Raw genomic sequence first — 24,943 nt, 5'->3', positions numbered from 1 at the left:
CAGGAATTTGGCAGAAACTTTATCTGTAGGAACCAGTGTATTTGACCAAAGGACATTGAGTCAGGGATGCTGACCCTAGCCCAAACTCTGTAGTACCTATAGCCATGTTGTACATTATGGTAGCCGCATGTGACTATTTAATTAAAATTCAGTTCCTCAGTTGCACTTGACACATTTCAAGTCCTTCATAGCCACTTGTGGCTAGTGGCTACCATCTTGGATAGCACACAGGTAGAACATTGCCATCTTCACAGATATTTCTATTGGGCCGTGCTGTTCTATAGAATTATTTACAAAGTGAGTCAAGTCTACCTCAGTGGAGAAAAGATAATATTTAGGCAGTACATCATGTACCTTTAACACGCCCCACCCAAGGATCATTACCTGGCCATGAGCTGACCTTGAAAACCAGAGGCATTCCCAGTGGAAACTGAGAACTTTGATGAATGTATAATTGAACTTAACTGTCACTATATTTATCTATTTAGCCCATCATATTATCTAAGAACAGATAATATATGCCTAACCAAAGTAAAATACCTATGAAGACATGATTAGCATCACTGTGAGCCTCAGTTATCTTTAAATAATAATCATATTCAAGTTATAAAAGTTACTTATGTTAAGGTAGGATTTTTGAATTTTAAGAAATACAAAAAAAAGGAGGAGGTAAAAATTTATATAATTACAATTCCAAGAGAAAAATCATTGTTTATATGTTGGTGCCTAACTGATACTTCCTTCACTCTTAAGCCTGGTTTTTAAGTGGTGTTTCCCCACCTAACTGATATTCTTCCTTGCTTCTTCTTCTTGAAAGTTTTCCATTTGCAAATCAATAGACTCACTATCTTTACTATTACTGGTACTAAAGTTGCACCTTTCTCAATGGTTAAACCAACAAAGAATTGTTTTTTTCTTGGGTTTGAGCCAGAAGAATTCCATCCAGGCTCTGGCCTAGCTTTAACTTGATAATTTTCACTTGGGAAACCAAAGATATTTTTAAGAATCCACTGGCATAACTGAGACCAAATTCCTCTAATAAAGCCGTGTGTGTGTGTGTGTGTGTGTGTGTGTGTGTTGAATATCTGCCAAAAATAATGTATTGTTATGATTTGTTGTTTGTTTTTAGTATTTGTTTTTAAAGTGTCCCTATTTTTGAAGAAAAAATTTCTACAAGTTTTGTTTTCCCTTTATCTCAATCTTCCTTTGGTTTTCATGCAAACTGGGAAATTTTCACTCTGCCTAGATCGTCAAATTTAGAACTCACCTTTCTTTCTACAATATTAGATATATGTTGTCAGGAAGGAAAGAAAAACAAATATACATATATATATATATCTGTGTGTGTGTGTAGGTATCTGTGTATGTCTATTTATATATATGCATGTGTATGTATGTATGTGTGTATGTATGTATGTGTGTACATATACATACACACATATATACTTACACACATACATACACACAAATATATATATATGTATATAAACTGTTTAGCTGAACATATAAGCCATCTTGGTTTTTAAGGGCCTTAGTTACGAAGATGAGATTACCATGGAAGCAAACTGTAGAACTTTGAAAATTTTGAACTCAGTAATTTATCTGATCTGTGGTTTTGGGTAACAATCCTAGATCACAAAATTCGTGAGTTTACTTCTCTGGAATCTGCTTAGTCCTTTTGATCTCCTATCAATATAGATTAAATGTCTATATTGAACTTGTTTATTATATATGCTTTCTGAGAAGGAGTAGAGCACTTTGCAAAGAAGTCATATACAAACAAACTGGTAAAGCAGGAATTAAAAGAGAAAGTAAATATGATAAAGAGAAAATAGAAGCCCTGTCTATTCCCAAGTGAGAGAATAATTTTTAATAGTGGTACATTATGTAATGGACCAGTTCTCAACAGTGGCTTCGTAACGTACACATAGGCAGAGTTCATATGACAGGTTTTACAAAGACCTTTGTTCAAAGTAGAAAAAATACCACTGAAGCACTAATTCAATGAAGGCAATTATATGGGAAGATTAAAATGATGTAGTCTGCATACAAATAATCTATGTCAGAAGTGGGACAAAAAGGGAGACGGTCACAGACCTTATGTCCATGGATGCTGGTCTGTGGAGGCATGGCCCAGTTCTGATATTTGTAAATTCTAGTGCAGTGGTAGTATATTGGAAGAAAGAGGGGATGAACACATTATCTATTTCTTGTGCATTATTCACCCTTGCCAAAGCCCTGCTAGTCCATAGAATGCCCTGTCAATATTCACTGTTATTCAATGATAACGATTATTCTGGGTTATCTAGTGATCATGTGTGCACACATAAAAATCTAATTTCTCCACCCATTTGTCAAATTGGGTATTAGTTGTTTACATTGCAGTTCAAGTGGCCTTTATTTGTTATTGCAAAATTAGAGGTCCTGTGTCCAAGCCTCATGCATCACCATTTGATGTGTGTTGTTCTGAGATCTGCTATGCACAGTGACATACCCTTGCTCCATGTGCTAAATATAAGAATGTTGAATGAACTCTCCATTACCAACCTGATTTGTGTTTGTCATTTGCTCACAAGACATACAAAATCTTGGCAATATCTATTTGGATGATGCCACATCTTTGCTCAAGTGCTTGTGGCCATGTGTCATGGTTGTACTAGGGGACAAAGAAAACTTTAAGATAATCAGAAGAGAGTAGTGCTCATATCCAGTAAACTTGCAATGATGCGTGCTCATGGAGGCACAGATCACACGGATGACAAAAATCCACCATTAATCCTCAAATTCTATTTTTAAAATTTGATAAGAAAAGCCATTTGAAAAAAAACATTATTTTTAATAACTAGGAGCTGAATGAACTGATTTGGAGCTGACTTACTCTATGTTTTACCAACGGGGTAGTTACAAAAAAATTGAGTCAGTGCTAAAATGCTAGATTAGTTAATGACTTGGATGAGTACTCTTTGAATATGTTGTAACTAATTGTATATAATAGCAGCATGGAGGTAAAAGTGTTTCCATTTAAAATACATATATACACGGCTATATCTCCTGTAGATTTAGAGGATTCCATTACAATAAAGGTGCTGCTAATTCTTCAGTAATTGAATAAAATTTGAGCAGTTCATCGTTAATATCCCTGTGCCTCAGTATCCTACAATCTTTTGTGAAATAAGTACGTAGGCCCTTTTATGCAGTGTCACAGCAGCTAGATTTACCATGCCATTACACAAATGTGGCTCCTTAATAAACTGCTCTAATATGTCTTTCCAGTGCTGGATTTTGATAGCTCTTGCTAAATGCAGATAAGAGTTAAATGTTCTTTGTTTCTTTGTTTTTATTCAAATGTTTCCCTTCTAAATTCATTTTCAAATTTATTACAGAAGAAAAGCAATGGAGCACCAAATGGATTTTATGCAGAAATTGATTGGGAAAGATATGTGAGTATCAGAAGAGTGCTTCTCTTTATTAAGTATTTTACAGCTTAAAAATAAGTTGAGGCATTCTTATAATAGGACTTAGAAATAAGCGAAATGCTCTCCATGTCATTAGGAAGTGCCTGGCATAGTTAGGATGAGGCTAAGAGCAATAGAGTCTGTCAGAACTGGTTTAAGATCTTGTCCAAGCTTGTCTAACTTTACGAGATTTTTTGTGATTTATTTATTTATTTTAGCTCATCAGCTATTGTTAATGTTAGTGAATTTTATGTGTGGCCCAAGACGATTCTTCTTCTTCCAATGTGGCCCAGGGAAGCCAAAAGATTGGACACCCCGATCTAGCCCCTACACATATCAGCTGTGTGTGGCCTTGGAGTAGTTATTTGCTGGGTAGCAAAAAAGAAGTCAGTAGTTACAGCGTGTCATTGTTGCGAAGATTCAAGGAGCTGATTATTTACAAAACATTTCAGTAACCTGCCTAGCCTGTAGTATTTGTTCAAAAAATGCTTTTCTAATATTAAATCTGGGTGTTTCAGCCCTGGTTCTACTTCTTAGAAGCTTTGAGAATAGAGGCAAGTCAATCTGATTTTGGCAGGAAAGGCTTCAGGGAGGATGTGACCTCTGGGCAGAGGCCTAACACATACTTAGAGGCTAACAGGCTGAACATCTGGGGGAAGAGAATTGCAGGCAGAGGGAACAGCATTGATGAGGTCCCTGAAATAAGACAGTGCTCGAAGCACCCAAATCACAAACGTTGGGAAGGAGAGAACATGTGGCTGAGAGGGGATCAATGGAAGATAATTACAAATGCGAGGCTAGAGAGAGGGGCAGGAGCCAGCCCTGCTGGGCCTTATTGGCTACACAGAGGCACTTGACTTTTGTTCTAAACGCAGTGAGAAGCCAGGGACGGGTTTTTAGCAGGTAAGTAACCTCAGTACACTTGTATTAAAAAAAAAAAAAAGCAACTCTGAGAACTGAAGAAGGAGGAAAAGAGGAAGACCACAAAAATGCTCAAAAAAATGGTGAGTTTCAGACATAGAAAGAAAAATACTGTATGATCTTGCTTATATGCAGAATCTAAAAAGAAGTCAAATATGGGAGGCCGAGGCAGGAGAATTGCTTGAACCCGGGAGGCAGAGGTTGCAGTGAGCTGAGATTGCCCCACTGCACTCCAGCCTGAGCGACACAGAGACTTTGTCTCAAAAAAGAAAAAGAAGTCAAATACATAGAAACAGTAGAAAAGTAGCCAGCAGGGATAGAAAGAGAAAGGAAATGGAAGAAGTAGGTCAAAGAGTGCAAATTTGCAGTAAGGTGAGATGAAGTCTACGTATCTAATGTACTAAAAATTTGCTAAGAGTTTAAGTGCTGTTATACACACACTCATAAAAAGGGCAACTATGGAAGGTAACAGAAATGTAAATTTAACCATAGTAGTCATTTTACTATGTATATGCATATCAAAACATGTTGTACACCTTAAATACAGACAATAAAAATGATTTTTTTAATGGGGGCTTTTCCCATGGTATGTAGACCCTCTTCTCTCTCCATGGTTATGGCATTTTTACTGCTTTATTAACTCCCAAAACTAACTCTCCAACTCTGCCTTCTCTCACTGACAGACCTATAACCTCAACTTCAACAGGGCCACCTACAAATGCTTCTTCTTCCTCCCCTCTAGGACATAGGCTATAGTCTGAAACACCTGGGGTCAAAACCTAGATCTGACATTTGCTGGGTGTGTTTCCTTGAGAAATGGCATCTGATTTCTCTTATTTTCCCCCTTGATAAGTGGGATCATTCTTTTCACATATGCTTGTTATGTGGTTCAGTGTGGTAAAATATGGGTCACAATGCTTACCATGTAATAAGAATCCAAATATGATCATTCTAATCCCAATAACGCAAACTGCCTTTTTATGTTTTCTGCTTCTTTCCAAAAAATGTTAGTTGTCTGCTGTTAGAATTAGTTCAACTGGGAGTACCAGCACTCTCCCACAATTTGAGGGTAGAAATCTTGGATTCCTCTTTAACCTTCCCTCTGCTTTTTCTCCTATGACTGACTGATCTGTTACCAAGAACCAACAATCCATCCTTTCAAATATTGATTCATCCCATCCCACCAATAACTCGATCCATATCCTTAGCACATCTTGCCTGAATTGATGCACATGTTTTAAATTAGTTTTTCTTTCTCCAATTCTTCTGCCCCAAGGCTATCCTGGAACATACTTCCAGAACTCCTTAAGATTCTGTTTTCAGTATGCACCACCCTAGCTGAGAAGCTGCAGCAGCTACCTCAAGTCCAAACTCTTCCCCTGGCCTGTTGGCCTCCATAGTCTCATCTCCCTATCTCCCACTGTGCAGCTTCTTCTCCAGCCATGTCATCTTTGCTGTTGCCCCTCTGTTTCCCCATCTGAGTCACCCAGTGTCCACTCCCATCTTGGTGTCTCTGAACAGGCTCTTCCTTACCACCTAGAAGAAGCTCCTACTCCTGTCTGTCCTGAAAGACCCATAAAGACCTCCCTGATTCTTTTAAACCTCACTAATTTCTTTTTCTTTGAACCCTGTCTAATACAGGTGTTTTGTGTTTTGTATTTTCTTTTTAATTTTTACCTACCGAAACACACTTCAATTTCCCTGAGGACAAATAATCTGCATTTCTTATCACCCATGTTGCTTAGCACAGTCCTTGGCTTACAGGAAATGCATGTTAAATTCTGCTTGAATGCTTTCTTTCATTGATAGTTGATTCCTCCTCGTTTATTTTCCCAGTAGGAGGACTCTGCAAGTATCCTTGAGTAAATATCTAAACATATTGCTCAGAATTCACTTCCAAAAGTTAAAAGCTTCATCTCCTAAAAGAAAAGACTTTTCTATATCCTTAAATAGAAGACTCTAGAAAAAAAATAATTTCTTGATCACTGTTAGGATAATAATTACTTCATGTGCACTTGTGTTTTATAGAACTCACCTGAGCTGGATGAAGAAGGCTACAGCATCAGACCCGAAGAACCCGGCTATATCCTTTCTTTATTTTTTTATTTTAATTTTCATTCACTCTCAGGAAACAGTAGGATAAATTCAGATTTTACAAAAGTAATAAAATAACCTAATCTTCACAAGTCCTGTTATCCCTAATATTAGAGATGAATAAACAGCACTGAGCCCTATGAATAGAACACCCTGAACTCTAGCAAGCAGGCATTTTGCCTTAATCTATTCATAGAAAAGAGAGAGGAGAAAGAGAAAAACATGCTAAGAAAACAACCGTGGAAATGGTGGGTACTGAGCTGTCTGCTAATCTCTGATATGACTGTCATTTACAGTGACTAGAAAATAGCTCTTACTGTCCTCTCCCTACAATTCATCTCTGGGCAAAGCATGTAACACTGATGCATTTAAAACTCATCGAGGATCATTCATAAAGCAGCCTTCCTCTCTCTATAGATGAGTAAGCTCACATGTGCTTGTCTGTGTGTGCTGAGTATGACACAACAAATGGTCGACTGCAGCAAAAATGTAGGATATTAGAACCATTGCTTCTTGAAATTCACCATCCTTGATCATGTTCTGAGGAAAGGTGAATAAGTTCTAAACCTTTCCTCCTTTACTTTTGTATGTTTTGCTTTGATTTTCTGCCATCTAAGGATACTTTTGCTGTCTCTATATGCAATTGCTCTTGTCTTGGAGTCATTGCCTCCCAGCAGAAGAAAGAGTTATGTATCTTTAACTGTGTTCTACCTACCAAAGGAAAGCACTTTTATTCTTCGAGTGAATCGGAAGAAGAAGAAGAATCACATAAGAAATTTAATATCAAGATTAAACCATTGCAATCTAAAGACATTCTTAAGAATGCTGCAACTGTAGACGAATTGAAGGCATCAATAGGCAACATCGCACTTTCCCCATCACCAGTGGTGAGTGTTGTGTGTGTGGGTGTTAAGCTTTAGTGAGACTGAACAAAGCTATGTTCTGCCTATATGCATTAAGTCGATCAGAAACTCCTTAAATTGAAGCCTGCATATGGTCACCATATCATGAATTCTATAAATCTTAAGAAGCTCATTCTAGCTTGAGAAAATTGTACTTATTTTATATTGCAGTCCTTATGCTTTTCAAAAAGGTGAAAAATATATGGAACCACATTTTCTTTTGACTTATTTTCCTGCAAGCATTTTAAAAAGAAAAAAAAATAAAAAGATTATTCAGACTTATCTCTCATGTAGACTTAGCAACTAGAAACAACATGAAGTTCACAGATTTGCTAACAGTTCTTTTTAAAAACACATCTTAGTTTCCTTTTCTATGATACACCACATGAAAATACATGGAAGGAAACTGGTTATTTTTTGTGTTGCTATGCTCTAAAACCAAAAACTAATCAAAATCATAGTCTAAATCGAATTTAAAACTCATATCCTTCATTCTATTGTATTATCAAATTGACTTAAATAATCTCATCTTTAAGGTACCTCAGATATGAGTATTGTCCTATTTATATTGTTCAAGTAGGTATATTCCTATAGACAAGCTAAGACTTGGGGTAAAAAAAAAAAAAGAGGTATTTTTGCACAATTTGCGCTTTCATTCCCCAATTCCCAGCTACTAAACTTCTTTAATTGCTGAATTCTGGGTTCCAACATTTACGGTCTTTTCTCTGTTTGGTAAATGCCACCATTGTTTTCTAAAAATGGTTGTGAAGAACAGATGAAGGCTCTCAAACTGGCAGCTAATATGTTCTTGGCATCTTCTTTAGAGAGATGTGATCTCCGTACAGCATTCCCCCTGAACAGAGCAGTTAATGAATGCTGAACCATTTTCGAGATGCTTCAGGAAACATCTCAACTAACCTTTCTAAATGAATTGTAATCATCCATCTTTTGAGAATAAACTTTTGCCTCCCTGGGATGAAAAATGTCTATAATGATGCTTTCTTTAGTGTTTAATGCTTATAATGGACTTGATCACTACTGTTGGTGACAACCGAAATAACTGCTAAGAGTAACTAACCACAGTAAATAATCTTTAAGGTAATTTTTAATCATATACTCCCCTGCTACTTTACGATGTCTTCTTGAAAAGGGAAGCATGAAATGTATTAGTTTTCTTTTCCTTCTATAATGGAAGGTGCAGATTTTAAACTTACATATTGGCCTGTGAGTTCTAGTAATGGCGGTATTTTAAAAGCACACTCTTTCACTTTTCAGTGGCATCTTTCAAATTATTTTTCACTTACTGAATAAAGTTTTTTACTAAAAATCTCCTTAAATGTCTAAAACCAGTTTACAGCCACGTCTGTGCAGTTTATTTTATTCACTTCTCTGAGTTTGTTCTCTGTGTAATAAACTGGCCCTTTGGAAGCTACCTGGGGTAAGTAAAAGAAGGCAAGTTCAGAGGATTAAGTGAACACATTTATGTGAAAGCAAATGTACTGGGCACAGTCCCAGAAACATAGTGGATGTTTGCTGGAATGTAGCTGAATCCAGGAAGGAAGAGATTCCCTCTGTTGAATAGAATATGTATGCCTAAATTATCTGGTAGCTATTCCTCCAACCAGATACATTGCTAAGGATGCAGCAAAAAGTAGTGGTTTACTGTGAGATTTTCTCAACATCTATTTTTAAGGAAATATATTGACATGATGTGGTTAAGATTATGATGAAAAAATGTTAAGGGAAGCAGAGTGAAAACTAGATGGAGACACCCAGAGAGAGTGACCTCGGAGTTACTCTGTTTCTGCAAACCAACAACACCACAGACCAAGGGACCCTCAGCTCCCGTTCCTAGTGCCCACACCTACAGTTTGTTCCCTGTAATGTGAGAACCTGGATCTCCTATTTCTGTGATTCCTAAATATTTATAATTTTTCATAGTTGGTGTGGAAGAGTGAGCTGTTATTACTTTAGGAAAAGGTGAGCATGTTTCTGGATGTACATAAGTTTAAAGAGAGCTTGTAACTGAAAACATATTCTTGGCTTTAGAATCCTTGCCCTCTCCTTGATAACCCATGTGTAAATATAGATAGATATAGATACAGATAGTTTTGTTGTTGTTGTTGTCGTTGTTTAGACAGAGTCTTGCTCTGTTGCTCAGGCTGGAGTGCAATGGTACGATCTCGGCTGACTGCAACCTCCAACTCATGGGTTCAAGCGATTCTCTTGCCTCAGCCTCCCAAGTAGCTGGGATTACAGGCATGCACCACCATGCCTGGCTAGTTTTTGTATTTTCAGTAGAGACAGTGTTTCACCACATTGGTCAGGCTGGTCTCGAACTCCTGACCTCAGGTGATCCGTCCTCCTCAGCCTCCCAAAGTGCTGGGATTACAGGCGTGAGCCACCGCGCCCAGCCATGTACATATATTTTATAAATGACATATGCAGCACTTCCTCTCCAGAGCCAGAGAAGCAGAAATAACCTAAAATCCAGCTAGTACCATGATAAAAATGACAATGATTTTGGACTTTCATGTTTCCAGCCAAAGAGCAGACAGTTATACATCTATACTTTCTTCAGGTACTAAAAAAGAAATAGTGTCTATACCAGTTAATGATATATCAGAATGTTTTATTTAAGCTATGGTTTTTATACTACAAAAGCATCAATCATTACATTAATAGAAATGAGGAAATTTCAAATAATAAATTATTCCTAACAATGTTTTACGTTGGACTTCTGATTTATGTTTCTTTTGAAGTTTTTAAGATAAAGTCGTGCCTCACTTATTCTTTTCACTTATTTGTTAATATGTATCCATGAACTATAACTAATTTGATCTCTTTTATCATGAACTGGTTTTATTATACTTGAATAGTTTTGCTATAAATATTGGGCAGTCAAATTAATGAATGAAATGAAATGGGAGGAATGAATGAATCATATAATTATGTGTATATACAATATAAACTTATCTGAAATTTACTTCTCAAGACAAAGTGTCAGCAGCAAGACAAATCAAGATTTTAATTGCTGGCAACAATCCTACTGTATAGTTAGACAAATAAACAAAATTTTAGTCCAGATTTTGCCTTAGCAAAATTTCTATATTTTTACATAGAAATAAAATATAATGTGGGCCAGGACAAGGCAGAGTACCAAAAAGGCAGAAGGCTAATGCAGGAGTTAACTCACAGGTAAAGGATAATAATTCTTATTCTTATCATGTTCCAGTCTGCTAATAAGATACCATGCTTACAGAGCAAAGAATGAACATCACCCAGATTTGACATCTGGTCAGGTTGATTTGAAATCTGTGTAAGTTAGAATATTTGTTAAGCTGTTTTAACAGAGACCAAAGTAATAATGGTTTAAACAATATAGGTGGTTTCTTTCTCTCCCAAGTAAAAGTCAAAGCTGATAGACAGTCCAGAGGTAAAAGAGTCTTACTCCAGTGGTCATTCAGCAACCCAGGAATTTTCTGCATTATTGCTTCCCCTTTCCTAGAGTAGCACTCCTGCCTTACCACTGCAAGTACTTCCATGTACCAGCCTTGGGATGGAGGAAAGAAGAAATAAAAAGCAAGTGGTTTTCTTTAAGATTTTAACTCAGAAGTTGCACGCATCACTACCACCCAGATCCCACTACCACAATTTAATCACATGGACACATTAGCTGCAAGGGAGTCTGGAAAATGTAGTGTTTTGCTAGATAAACATGTAGCCAGCTAACATTCAGGATTTTATTACTAAAAGACAAAAGAACAAATGGCTATTGGTGGACTTTAACTGTTTCTGCCACTGGGTCCTGAATTATATTGTATCTGCATCTTAAGGTTAGAATTAAGTAATCTCAGATTATTTCAGGGAGTTCATTAGGAAATGGGATTTCTTCCCATATATGTTTAAAAATATTCCCAGTACATATTGGATCCAAAATGTTCTAAAATAATTTTCTAATCACTAATTTAGAAATATTAGTGATACTGTGCTGCTTGTTAGCTAACAGCAGGGTCAACAGAGACACTCCAACAACAGTAGTGTCCCTCTGCTTATGCAGGTTCACTGTTTTTTGAGGCAGGCTGTTCCATTGTTGAAAGAAAAGCCTCCCTTTTAGCAAACCAAATATGTAATTTTGTCCTTGATTGTAGTTGTACTCTTTAAAGGATGAACAAAGGGTAAAGCCCCTTCTTTTACCAGTGAGTTTTCTACGAAGCAGAATGACTCCAACTCCAAGTTTAGTGTGCAGGATGTTTATTAAGGAGTCACTTTGGACTTAATACCTGTGGTGTGGGGTGGGCAGAGGGAGAAGTTGAGCTGTTTTACACAACCAACAACAGCCTGAGCTGATCTCAGGGAAACTCTGGAACTAGTAGGAGCCTTCAGAGTTAGTGTGAGTTTGGCTAAGATGAATAACCTTGATACTGCTCAACCAATCAGTACTCTGATGTGGGCCACACTAGGAAGGGGCATGCCCTTGGGTTAGGTAGCCCTCTGCAGTTGAGGCAGATCCTGAAGTGCTGACAATTGAAGGCTGTCAATAGCCCTCCCAGCAACTGGTGCAAGGAAACCTTCTGAAGAAGATTCTGCATGGCACATTTTGGTGTCCATTCCAAATTCTCTGTTCTTGACATAAGGCCTAGTGTGTCATTGCCATTCAATTAATGCCTGCAAGTGAGTGAGTGAGTGAGTGAGTGAACAAATACATGAATGGAACCAGGTCAAGGACAGAGAACCATGGCATGTCACCACCCTCCAGTTTTACAACCATCCACTGATAACACCCTTCAGCCTCCTTTGTTCACCACACAATGATTCTCCTAACTGTGCCCTAATCCTGGACACATATTTTCATTCATTTTTTCCAAAACAACACTGCATTTGAGAGACCTGGGGTGTCTATGGCATTGCCTGGATCTACCAGGCCAGAAACTCTATCAGAGAGAGTGATAGGTTCAGTTTGCCCTGTTTCTTTGCGCTGGCACCTAGGGTTATCACCTTCTTTTTCAAGTACTTTCTGGCTATCTGTTTAAATATTTTGTTCTAGAATTTTGGGTTAATCACAAGCCAGTGTGTAGTAACAGAAAATACATATCACATGGATTCAGATTGTCCTGGGCCCCAGCCCAGGTTGACCACTTTTTACCTGTGTAACCTTAGACAAGCCCCATAACTGTTCCGATCCTCCATTTCTGCCACTGTAAAGGAAGGATGATAAGAATCCTTAAGGACTTTTTGTGCAGAAGATCCTAATAACAGTACATGATGTGTAATTGGTACTCTGCAATTGTTCGTTTCTTCATTACTTAACCTAGTTTCTTTTAAAAAAAAAAAAAAAACCACTTCTTTTTCGAGGGTCATGCTCTGCTTCCCCATGTTCAGCCTTGTGACCTAACAGCATACTGTGTTTTCATGTCCTGGGTTAAAATGTATCTACATCTCGAGGCTAGAAATCCGTTAAAGCAGCTTGGAATTCTCTTGCCTGTCTCAGACTTTAATTCTGAGCCAAATCTGATCCGCCTTTTAGAGGAACTACTTTTAAGTTAGTTTTCTCTATCTTGAACAATTGTGGTTGATTTCTGTTTAAACACAAACAGAAACTTTGTACATACCCCCTGAAGGAACTGAGGTACAGTGGGAAAAGTGCCAGCCCTGACCTCAGCCTCTTGCTAGCAGTACTGCTTAGGTAAGGTACTTAAACCTCAGTGACAGTCTCAGTTTCTTTCTGTCTGAAATGGGACAAACAAACAGCTACCTTACAGGGTGGTTGTTGACATGGTCATCTCTTTCTGCTAGTGCAGTGTAAAGACCACTCTCCCTAAAGGAGGAGATAGAGACAGATGCAACACGAACAGTTCTGTGATTTGCTTGCCTTTACACCACACTCCCTACATTTGGGGTAAAAGCAAACCTCCATTATATCATACAAGAAATGGCTTTGTTCTTAAAGAATAAAATAATTTTTGAAGGAGGCTAAATAAAATAATCAGTGCAGGAATGAATTATAAGGAAATATGACTTCACACACACACACGCACAAAAAAAAAAAAAAACAAAACTGAAGTCAGAATTCAACGTACAATTGAATTGAATTGAATACAATTCCCTTTAAGATAATTTGAGGGAAATAGAAATGACACTTATTCCAATGATGTCCCAATTACTCAAGCAAGAGGGTTCTACCTCCTTTTAGTTGATGAACTTTGGTATGTTGCAAACCCAGTGCCTTGGTTTCTTCATCTATTAACGGGGTGACTCCCATACCTACTTCATTGGGCTACTTTGAGGGCTGAATGATTTAATGTATGTAAAGTACTCCTAATAGAAGCTACCTGTAAAGATTGTCTCATTGCTATAGAGCCTAGGGCACATTTTAAAGAATATCATTAATAATGATAAATAACTCAAATTTCCAAAAGTAATTTAGAGCCAAGACCAGTAATTGATTACCCATTAATTACCCTAAGCATCAAACTTGGAAAATGTGTTTTTTGTGATGCCTTTTGAAGATAATTCCAGAAGGAAGCATCCCTAAATTGTTTTGAGTATTATCAACATCCCCTGAATACATATAGTACTTCTTCGGGAGACTTATTGAAGGCTAACATTCACAATGGCACACTTCATTGTACATCATGGATAATCGACTTTGTTTCTAACTCCCCCTTCAAATCATTTCACCAAATATATATTGAGCACCCTCCATGTAGCAGGCACTGAGAGCTAATACCAGAAATATTGAACAGTCTGAGTAAACAACATCTAGCAGCAATCAGAAGCTGAAATTTTTCCTGTGGTTCAAACCATTGCCTGTCTTCACTTCAGTTTCCTGATTGGTCTTCTGCAGTCCACATTCCCTCTGGCCTCCATTTCCAGGTCTCCTGGCTTGCTCACCCTTCCTAGGGTCTCAGATACCAACATCTCCATTCCTTCCAAATCCCACACGGAGCACTGTCTGATACATCTGCACCATGTGCTGTGCTCACCAAGTTCCTTAAAACTGTGGCTCCCATGGCTTTTGTGGAAGTGAGAAGACAAATGCCATGGTTTACTCCTTGATGTGATCTTTTCCTTTTATAATGTGCTCCCATGGATTCCTTTACTTTTGTTTTTCAGCAAGCCAATAATCCCTTCTGGCTTACCTTGAGAAGGTGTCTTTTAACTACAAGCATTTTGTTCCTTACTGATTAAAATATTATGCTCTGGATTAAGTCAGAACTAAGTTTGCATTCTGGCTTTGCATTTATTATCCATGTAGCCCTGAGCAAATTGCTTAACTCTTTAAACCTCAGTCAAGGCTTAATCGAGTATAAAATAAGGTTAATAATACTGCCCACTTCATAGGATATTTGTAAGAATTAAGGAAGTAATGCATATAAGGTGCTTAGTACTTTGTAAGTAAATTTATGTAAGGTCTAAAAGAGGTGCTTAGTAAATGATAGCTATTATTAATCAGGATAACAATAAAATATCAAAGTCATCCTTTAAGATCATTGATGACTTTGAGAACTTATCATGGTGATGAATTTGGCAGTGGCAGCTGTGAACAGGAGTGCTGTGTGTCACATACATTAATTCATTCATGCTCCCAACAACCTGTGAGATCAGTACTATTGATATCCCCACTTTACAGATGAGAAAATTGAGACATTGAGGGATTTATTATCTCACTCAAGGCATCACAGCTAGTAACTAAAGTTGCTGGGACTTAAGCTCAGAAAGTTCAGTTTCTAATTGAGAACTCTTAACCACTATATTACACTAGTTTTGATGAAAGCCATTGACTCTCTTTCTAGAAAAAAAAGTTCACTAGCTCATTCAAAATATTTTACGTACAATTTCTGAATGCTCACATGAAATAAACCCTTTGAAGGATATCGATGGATGCTCAAAGGGTCCATAATCCCAGCCCAAAGGGCCCACCTCACAGACTTTCTCCCCACTGAGTTCATCCACAAACACTGTCTTCTATGGTACAGCACTTCATATATTGTACCACATGACAGGAGAGCGAGGCTGAGTTGACACCTTGCCAGGTCAGGCTTAAATGCCGCTGTATGATATGTGATTTCTCATTTATTAAAATTATCTTATTACATATCCAGATGGTCTGTACTTTTGTTTTAAATGTTAAGGAATTATGTCCATTTTTATGACTCATTTATTTCTGTTCCCCTAATCAATTAATCAATTGGCAAGCACTTTTTATGTCAATGGCACATTATAATAATGCTGTATGTTTTATCAATGCCCAGTCATGATCAAAAGGATGAAATGAGTAGCAGCACTATTAAGCAATCTGGGAGGTAGTGATGCCCCTATTTTATAGAGAAACCAGCACAGAAAGATCAAGAGACAAGGTTAAATAGAACGAACACAGTTTTTGAGTATATATCTTATTATCTATGTGGTCATAGGCAAGTTCCTTAACTCCGAGCTTCAGATCTCATGTCTGTAAAATGGGAAAAAAATTGTGTCTACCTTCTTATGACACGAGAAAATACTGTAAAATACCCAGTTCAGTGCTGTCTCCCAGAAGAGGTGCCATTAAATATCAATCACCTTCTCAGCTTTGCTTTCCTTTTCTTTAAGTTCAGAGACTTGTAGGAGGCAGAAGGAAAATAAAAATAGCGAGGGAGGACTTGAGCAAAGTCACAAGGGCTGAGAGAAATGATGTGAGAGCAGGAGCTGACCTACCCTGGCGTGTAGGCTAGTGCCTTCTCCCTTCCTCTGGAAAGTAAGTGGTACAGTGAAGTAAAGAATCTGACATTGAGTCATGAAGGAACAATTAGTTTAAACTTCATCCTGGAGATTTGTAATGCATAACTATTTAACCAAAAAAATATGAGGAGGGGGAAATAGCTTTGAACTGGAGACAGTCTGGTGTTGTTTGCCTGTTCCATGTGGCCCACCCACCCTTCCACCCCCAAATTAGCCTGCCAGAGAGCAAAATTCATGAATTTGCTGCTGCTTGGTAACACCACCCCCTTTCCTGTCCTCACTTCGGCAGAAGGTTCAGCACCCCATTGAGTTCAGTGAAAACAAAGAGTCATCAGTGGAGGAGGTGAGCTCCAGTCTCCTACACACCAGCATTCTCTCCTGGTAGGAACAGTGCACAGTGCAAGGAGAGGCTAAAGATTGCATGCATTCTGATGCTAGGCACTCAGCCCAGACCTCTTATGCAGTGAATTAGAAGGCAGAGGTTCAGCTTGAGTTCTACTCATCAAGGAAAGCTTCGTAGGGTAAATGTGATTTGGATTGGTCTATACCAGGGATATCAAACATGGGGCATACAAACTGCCACTCCATCCCCAAATCTTCCACAGACATTGCCACTAAATACCAGATACGGGCTTAGAAGCCAGCCCCCTCTAGACAGACCTGCAGGTAGCTGGACCAAAATCAGCTAGAGTTAACACATGAGACGCAACTTTTGTTTTTCCCAGGCCTTATAGAGGATAGATGGAAAATAGGTGGAAATTTTCTTTTTCAAAATATATTTTTTTCTTCTCAACATTTTAATAAACCATGGACTGTGTGCGGAAAATTAGTTTTGTATCTGATACATGTTTTTTCTTTCCGTCATTACTGATTTTTTTTTCCCCTTGGAAATTTTCTGTTGCTTCCATTTCCTGACATTTAAAATGCACACCTTTCATGCCCAGCTTACTCTGGTAAAAAGAAATCCCTGAGCTGTATGAATATTTAGTATTCAACCTGGAGTGCCTTTGTCGTGATTTCTCCAATTAATGTTGGTTGTACCTTCTCAGTAGATGGTATTTTGCTCTCTTTGTGAAATGTAAGGGTTAGATTTTTCTTGCATAAACACAATTCCTACATCGTTTTATACTGTCTAGGCAAGCTGACCTGATCTGAGGGTTCTGGAAACATGATCACCATGGTTGGAGATCACAAACACTCAATTTCTGTAACCAACTCAAAATTTCATTGTACAAGAAAGATGATCTTTCATGTACTCACAATATTGACACGTTGTATAAAATGTTAGGATGGCCTCAGTAGAAGTAGCAAATTATTGAATTATATGTTTTTTATTATAATGTTAATTGCAATCAAAAAACGCTAACTTTTATACCTTTAAGGTCTGCCTTGATTTTAAATGTCAGTAGCATTTAGAATTTAAAACTATTTTGATGGCTAAGGCCATAATCGGGGTAGAACGTGCTCTGTAAAGAAGCAATCAATTTTGAAGGTAAGTTTATAACAGAAGTCTACTTTGTGAACAGTCCACTGAATGTTGGGTTTCTAACAACTAATCCTGCACCCAGAGCTTGTAGGTTGTCTACTTTTTCTGTAAGGAGGCATTTTCTCTAGGGCCCACAGCAGTGAATGACACATAGTAGGTACTTAGAAAATACTTGTCGATTGTCTGGGTGGATGCATGCACCACGGGACATTATATAAAATGTATGCCGTATCTAGCTCTGCTATAATGCAACTTACGTTACTCGCATTATTTTACAAACAGAGCAAATTTATGGTTCTCAGTTGCTTTGATCTTTTCCTCTTCAACTTAACCAAGTTTCTTTTTCCACTACTTGATGGGTGAACAATAAGAGTAATAATTTCCTGTTTCTTCCTCTACAATGTGTAGGTTCTTTTAAAAAGTTTATTAATGTGTTCTTTTCTGTGGGTCCTAGTGCACATCCAGTGAGATTGTTTTCTCATCTAAAGCCTGAGGTTTTCAGTCATTTAGTTGTCTTCAACCTTGAGGGTCACGTATCAATGATTATCTTTCTTATACAATTATACTTATTTTTTTACTGAGGAGTTTCTACAAATATGTCAATAATAGTATAAATAAGCGTAACAGTATAAGAAAAAAATCTATCCCTTTGCCCTCTGAAGGCGATTTTGTTTTAGTGGCAGCAGTCTACAGCAGTAAATGTACTTTTTATTGTTTTAGAAAAAAAAATCTTAGAGTGTGAATCACTCACATTAATTATGTCAAAAAATTTTTCCTCAAAGACTGGGGAGAATGTCGTTTCTAAACAGAATGAAGATGATATTTCCTTCCGACTTATGTCTGTCTAAAGGACAGCCTCTAACTGGCCATGGACCTTGGAGCTGTAGCTTGAAACAGCGGCCAGCACAGAAGAGGTGCAGAGCTGTGCCTGCCAGCTGAGCTGCCTGTCCCAATGTGGGCAACAGAGACAGAGGGCAGATGGACTGGCCTCAGTGTGTTTTGCCCAACTGAAACTCCTTTCCACTTTGTAACCTACTTGAAGCCCATCTTTATTTCATTATTTTTTAAACACAGCACAGGGAGAATCAAAATGAGTTTCCAAAGAGGAATGACAAATGACAGCACATATCATAATCAGGTATTTTCTGATATTTTTTCATCCATGCCTCTTCTCAACACCAACAGTTACTAAATGTCCACACCTCAGAACTCCTGATAAGTAACAGCAATAAGCTGCATTGGAGCAGAGTAAAGCCAAAATCTTCACGGTGGTCTTCAAGAGCCTCATTGTCAAGATTCCCCCTTCCCTAGACTAATGCCTGCCATTCTTCCCTCTCCTTCCACTCCTGCCTGGCCCCCTGGGAGCCCTCTTCCCCTAGATAGCTGTATTGTGACCCCCCTCATCAACTTCATCTGTTTGCTCAGTCACTTTCTCAAGGAAGCCTATCCTGACCACCTTATATAAAATCGCAAAACCCTTTGCCCTGGAATTCCTGAACCCCTTTATTTGCTCTACTTTTTAAAATTGCATTTGTCGTCTTCTAAAATACTAAATGCTTTCCTTATTTAATTATTACACAGTCGTGTGTTGCTTAATTGTTGTTAGGCAATTTTATCGTTGTGTGCACAACACAGAGTGCACTTAGACAAACCTAGATGGCATAGCCTACCACACACCTAGGCTGTATGGTGTAGCCTATTGCTCCTAGGCTGCAAATATGTATAGCATGTTACTATATTGAATACCATAGGCAAATGTAACACAATGGTATCTGTGTATCCAAACATAGAAAAAGTACAGTAAAAATATGGTATGAAAGATTTGTTTAAATGGTATGCCTGTATAAGGCATTTACCATGAATGGAGTCTGCAGGGCTCAAAGTTGCTCTGGGTGAGTCAGTGAGTGGATGTGAAGGCCTAGGACATGACTGGACACTACTGCAGACTTTGTAAACACTGTACAATTAGGCTAACCTAAATTTATAAAATTACCCTTATAACTCTTTTACTTTGTAAACTTCTAAATTTTTTTAAACCTTATTGACTCTTTTGTTATAACATTTAACACAAAAACATTATACAGCTGTACGAAAATACTTTATACTCTTTCTTTGTAGTATTTAAGGTATTTTAATACTTTATAATACTTAAAGTAAATACTTTATACTCTATTCTACAAGTTTTTTTTATTAAAAATTTTTCTTTTCACTTTTTAAACTTTTTAGTTAAAAACTGAGACACAAACACAAACATTAACCTAGACCTACACAGGGTCAGGACCAGCAACATCACTGTCTTTCCCCTTTTATCCCACTGGAAGGCCTTCAGGGGCAATAACACACATGGAGCTGTCACCTCCTCTGGTAACAATGCCTTCTTCTGAAATACCTCCTGAAGGACCTGCCCAAGGCTGTTTTACAGTTAGTTAACTTGTTTTTTTATAAGTAGAAGGAGTATACTCAAAAAATAACAATAAATAGTATAGTAAATACATAAACCAGTAACAGCCATTTATTATCAAGTATTTGTACTTAATAATACAGCAGCACAGGAGGTTTGTTTACACCAGCATCACCACAAGCACGTGGGTAATGCGTTGCACTGTGACATCACTAGGCAATAGAAATTTTTCAACTCTATCATAATCTTATGGGACCACCATCGTATACCCGGTCCATCGTTGACCAAAGCATCCATATACAATGCATGACAGTATTTATTACTGATTATCTTTCTCCTTCCCCTACTCCGAGATGTAAACCCATTGGAGCTTTTATTGCCTTTTCTGTTGTTCACTAATGTCCCTAAAATAGTGTCTGGTATTTACTAGGTGCTCAATAAATATCTGTTAATGGCTTAATAAATGAATAATCCTTTTGTTCCTTGTGAATACCCAACTAGTCATAAATAACTGAGACAAAGTGATTATTTTATAATAGAATCCCATTTATTAAAACATAAAGATTCGGATTGGGCATAATGGCTCCTGCCTATAATCCCAGTGCTTTGGGAAGCCATGGTGGGAGGATTGCTTGAGCCCAGGAGTTTGAGACCAGCCTGAGCAACATAGAGAGACCACGTCTTTACAAAAAATAAAATAAAAATAAAATTAGCCAGATGCGGTGGCATGCACCTATAATCCCAGCTACTCAGGAGGCTGAGATGGGAGGATCGCTTGAGCCCAGGAGTTCAAGGTTAGAGTGAGCTATGATTACACCACTGTGCTTCAGCCTGGGGAATAAAACTAGACCCTATCTCTAAAAATATATCATATAAATAAAAATAAAAAGAGAAAGATTCAGGATACAGCCATCCTATTTTTAAGGTTCAATGATTGCAGACTCTTAAAAGGCTTACAGATTCAACCTGACTTTTTATGTCTTGATCCCACTCTATGATGCCTGATGCCAAAAATTCCCATGGCAGCTCAATTCCTTGTTAAGCTAGGAAGCAAGCAGGGATGTAATCATAGCCCAAAACCTTCATGTAAGTGATCATCAAAGCTGGTTTATATTTTCTTCATTCACCTCTATTAGCTTTGATTCTCAAACACAATTCAATTTTGAATTGGTTTGTAACCCCTCATGCAAAAATGTAGTCCTCAACAAAACCTGAGTGCATACTTGCATTTTACCATGTTATTTGGAGTAATAACAGCCAGAAAGAGAGAGCGAGAGACTCTCCAGCTACAGAGGATAAGGGTCTATGAGTTCCTTGAAAGCTGTTGATTATGGGATAAGCCACCTTTCAACAAGTCTTGTCAGTCAGAAATTGTGTTTTCTTAGACTATTGGACAAAAAAAAAATCCCTGTACTTCGTAACAATTCAGTGGTTATATTTTAGGTAAATTTATATTTTACTCCAAAAATTCACTTACTCTATTTCTATTTACAAGTAAGCCCAGAGGAATATCGCTCCCAGTTCTCTTATTTATCTTTTCCATAATTAAAAATAAACTCTGATGCTATTAGCCCATTTTAAATCGAAAACATCTTTGTTTTTTCCTATCTTTGTTTTTATTGTTTTTTTCAACATTCTGAAGAAACCTTTAAGCTAAGAGGTCAGGATAATAGCCTAGGTGTTGATAGCTGCTGCTGTAGCAAAACAATGTACTAAATAAAGATGGTTTAATATATGAGGTAGCCTGAGCTGGAGAGGTGGAGAGGTGGAGAGGAAGGGAGGGGTAACCTTTATCATTTGTGTGTTCATGTTTAGTCTTCTGATTTTAATTAAATAAGATGCATTTTATTTTAGAAAAGGCTGAGAAATTTACTTTATAAATAAGAGTTTTAGTTCAAGGACTGGAAACTACAAGGATGTAGTCCCTTTCTTGGCCCTTAACTATTCTGAAGCATTAGTGTTTGCTCTAGGAGAAAATTCTGCCCTGGAGATCTGAACACATAATCTACACTAATGTTGTACAAAGCTGTGCCACTTCTTTAGAACATTTGCAACATGTGTAAGCGCCTGACGTCACTAATAGGCAGAGAAATTAACAGTTAAATAGGAACTAACTGAAATATTTATGGAGCTGGTGAAAGAACCATTACAACTGAGGACACATAGCTTTTGCCATATATAATTCAACCTTATTTCAGAGAACAATTTATTTTTTATATTTCAAAAGACACTGTGCTTCAAACATTTGTATAATGTTTCAATGGTTCCCCAAAAAGGGAATTTATAAATATGTGTTGAGTGCCTCACTCTATGTTTGGGGCTAGAGAGAATCCATGCATAGCTGTTACTGTGAGCTAACAATCGATTGGAGACATCTAAATAATACAGAACAAAATAAAAATTGCAGAAATGTACTAGCAATGTGTACCTTTGTTCCCTGAGGCTAATAAATGTCACACCAATAGAAAAGCCTTCGATATTTATTTATTATTTTGAACAAAAGGAATGGGTCACAAAGCAGAGAAGGGAACAATTTATTTTGGCAGGCAGATCTGGGAAAGGTCTTATGGAAGAAATGTTACTGACCTTGAAGAATGAGTAATGTTGATTGGGGGAGAGGGAGAAGCAGCATGGGCAGAAGACAGGGAAACATGTAAGTGCACGGCACATCCAAGAGAGCCAGGAGAGTGCAGCGAAGTGCAGGCTTCATAGAAGCCAATGGGGGAAGATGAGGGTGGGAAGGGAAGCTGGAGCCCACCACCAAAGCATTAAGTTCTGTAGAATGGAGTTGGCATTCTATTTTCTGGATAATAAGGAGGTTTTTTAAGGGCAGAATGATATATTCACTTCACTATTTTTGGAAAATGATTCCGAGGATAGTGTGAAGGATGGATTAGGAGATGAAGCTGGAAATAGGACCATCCGCTAGGAAGCGCCTGTGTTGTCAGTGAGGGATGATGAAGGCCTCATTAAGATGGGCGCTGAGGAAGTAAGAGGGCACGCTGAGGGGCCATTGACCACTCACAGGGAGAAGGATTCATAATTGTCTATGGAGAATAGGGGAAAATTAAGGATGGGATCAAAGAAGAACTGATGGCTCTAGGCATGGTGACTTGGGAGAAGATGATAGGTCCTGGGTTCCCTGGATAGACTGGAGTTTCTGGAAAGTCTCATGTTTTCATTTCATGACCATGCCCAGCTACAATGCATGAGTAGTATTTTCCAACTCCTCTCAATATTACAAGGCATAATTTTTTTATTGTCAAGCCACAAATCTGTTTGATAAAAGTAAACCATTCAAAAGAAAGATTAGGCCAGGCACGGTGGTTCACACCTGTAATCCCAGAACTTTGGGAGGCTGAGGTGGGAGGATCACTTGAGACCAGAAGTTCAAGACTAGCCTGGGCAACATAGCAAGACCCTATCTTTACAAAAATAAAAATAATTAGCCAGAGACTGTGGTACGTGCCTGTAGTCCTAGCTACATGGGAGGCTGAGGTGGGAGGATCTCTTGAGACCAGGAGTTGAGGGTTTCAGTGAGCTATGATTATGCCACTGCACTCCTCCCGGGCCACAGAGCAAGACAGACTCTGTCAGAAAAAGAAACAGAAAAAGAGAGAAAGAGAGAAAGAGAGAAGGAAAGAAAGAAAGAAAGAAAAGAAAGAAAGAAAGAAAGAAAGAAAGAAAGAAGGAAGGAAGGAAGGAAGGAAGGAAGGAAGGAAGGAAGGAAGGAAGGAAGGAAGGAAGGAAGGAAGGAAGGAAGGAGAGGGAGGGAGGGAGGAAGGAAGGAAGGAAGGAAAGAAAGAAGGAAGGAAGGAAAGAGCAAGCTTAGAATGTACTCAGATGCCCAGATGAAGTCTACACCTATGCCCTCTGTAGCTTGAACTAAAGACAGCAGCCTAGGAATGACCATATCAGACCACCACAGGAAGCATTTATAAAAGCAGTGCCTTTGAGAGCTCCCTTAAGTAAGGTTATCCTGAGCCTTGACCTGTTTCTTCTTGAAAATACATTTCACCTCTCTCATTTTCTCTTTATTCTTCCTCCCCATGCCTACGCTTTTAGAGGAAAAGTCCGGTAAGAAATAAGTCCTTCCCGCTTTTGGGGCAAACATTATTTATTCTGTTTATTTTCATTATCTGCATATCTAATAACTGACTGCGTTTAACACCTAAACAAGGTTTTGAACTTTAAAAACAAATCTTTGTGAACCATGACCAGGTCTCATTATGCCACATGGGAAAAAAGGAAGTTGGTTGCTAAGTGATTTTACAACCCTGTTATTAAGGGCCCTGGGGTAATTTTGTAAAGATTCACGTCTGCCTCAATCACAGCCATATGATCAAATATTTTTGGTACTAAGTTTCATTTATTGCAGTTTCCACTGGAATTAGTCAAGCTACTTATACATATCATGAGCTAAGCAAATGTTTTTTAAGTTAATTTTTTATTAGTGTACAAAATAGTAGCATCTGGAATGCCTATGAAGCTGGCCTGGGAATGGGGAGCTGTAGGGAAGCTGGGGGGTTTTATTTTGTTTTTGTTTTGGTAAATCAAAATATTCCCTCCTGGAATTGTCAGAGACTGGAAAAGAGGATCTTTATAAAATGTAATTGTTTTTTAAGTTAATTTTTGATTAGTGTACAACATAGTAGCATCTGGAATGCCTATGAAGCTGGCCTGGGAATGGGGAGTTGTAGGGAAGCTGGGGGGTTTTATTTTGTTTTTGTTTTAGTAAATCAAAATATTCCCTCCTGGAATTGTCAGAGACTGGAAAAGAGGATCTTTATAAAATGTAAATTACCTCCTGGATGTTAATTTTTAGTAGCAGTGGGTGATTTTTAGTGGCAATACAAGTCTGATACGATGTACCTACATTGTTTTATTTTAGAGCAACACAAGGAACAGATTTCAAAAAATAAAATGAATTTGTTCTCTTCTTGGTTGCCTGGTTTATTGGGAA

General features: G+C 37.9%; 1 protein-coding gene and 1 long non-coding RNA gene across 27 annotated transcripts in view; one reads left to right on the top strand and one right to left on the bottom strand.

Annotated features, from left to right (window-relative positions):
- The window catches only part of SGIP1 (SH3GL interacting endocytic adaptor 1), a 238,033-nt gene that overhangs the window by 104,044 nt on the left and 109,046 nt on the right, over window positions 1–24,943 (top strand). For 25 of the 26 annotated variants that reach the window (XR_010139702.1, XR_010139638.1, XR_010139729.1 and 22 more), the window contains 3 exons: window positions 3,384–3,440; window positions 6,405–6,459; window positions 7,182–7,357. Coding sequence is in view for 21 of the 26 variants with exons in the window: in XM_054547439.2 (XP_054403414.1) it covers window positions 3,384–3,440; window positions 6,405–6,459; window positions 7,182–7,357 (288 nt within the window). In the remaining 5 variants the exon portion in view is untranslated. 26 annotated transcript variants of the gene reach the window in all.
- LOC134759465 (uncharacterized) overlaps window positions 1–24,943 on the bottom strand; it is a 66,490-nt gene that overhangs the window by 25,708 nt on the left and 15,839 nt on the right. The gene's annotated exons all lie outside the window — the stretch shown is intronic.

Source organism: Pongo abelii, chromosome 1, assembly GCF_028885655.2.
Source record: "Pongo abelii isolate AG06213 chromosome 1, NHGRI_mPonAbe1-v2.0_pri, whole genome shotgun sequence".
NCBI lineage: Eukaryota > Metazoa > Chordata > Mammalia > Primates > Hominidae > Pongo > Pongo abelii.
The sequence above is the reverse complement of the archived record's forward strand: the minus strand, read 5'-3'. Positions and strand labels throughout refer to the sequence as shown.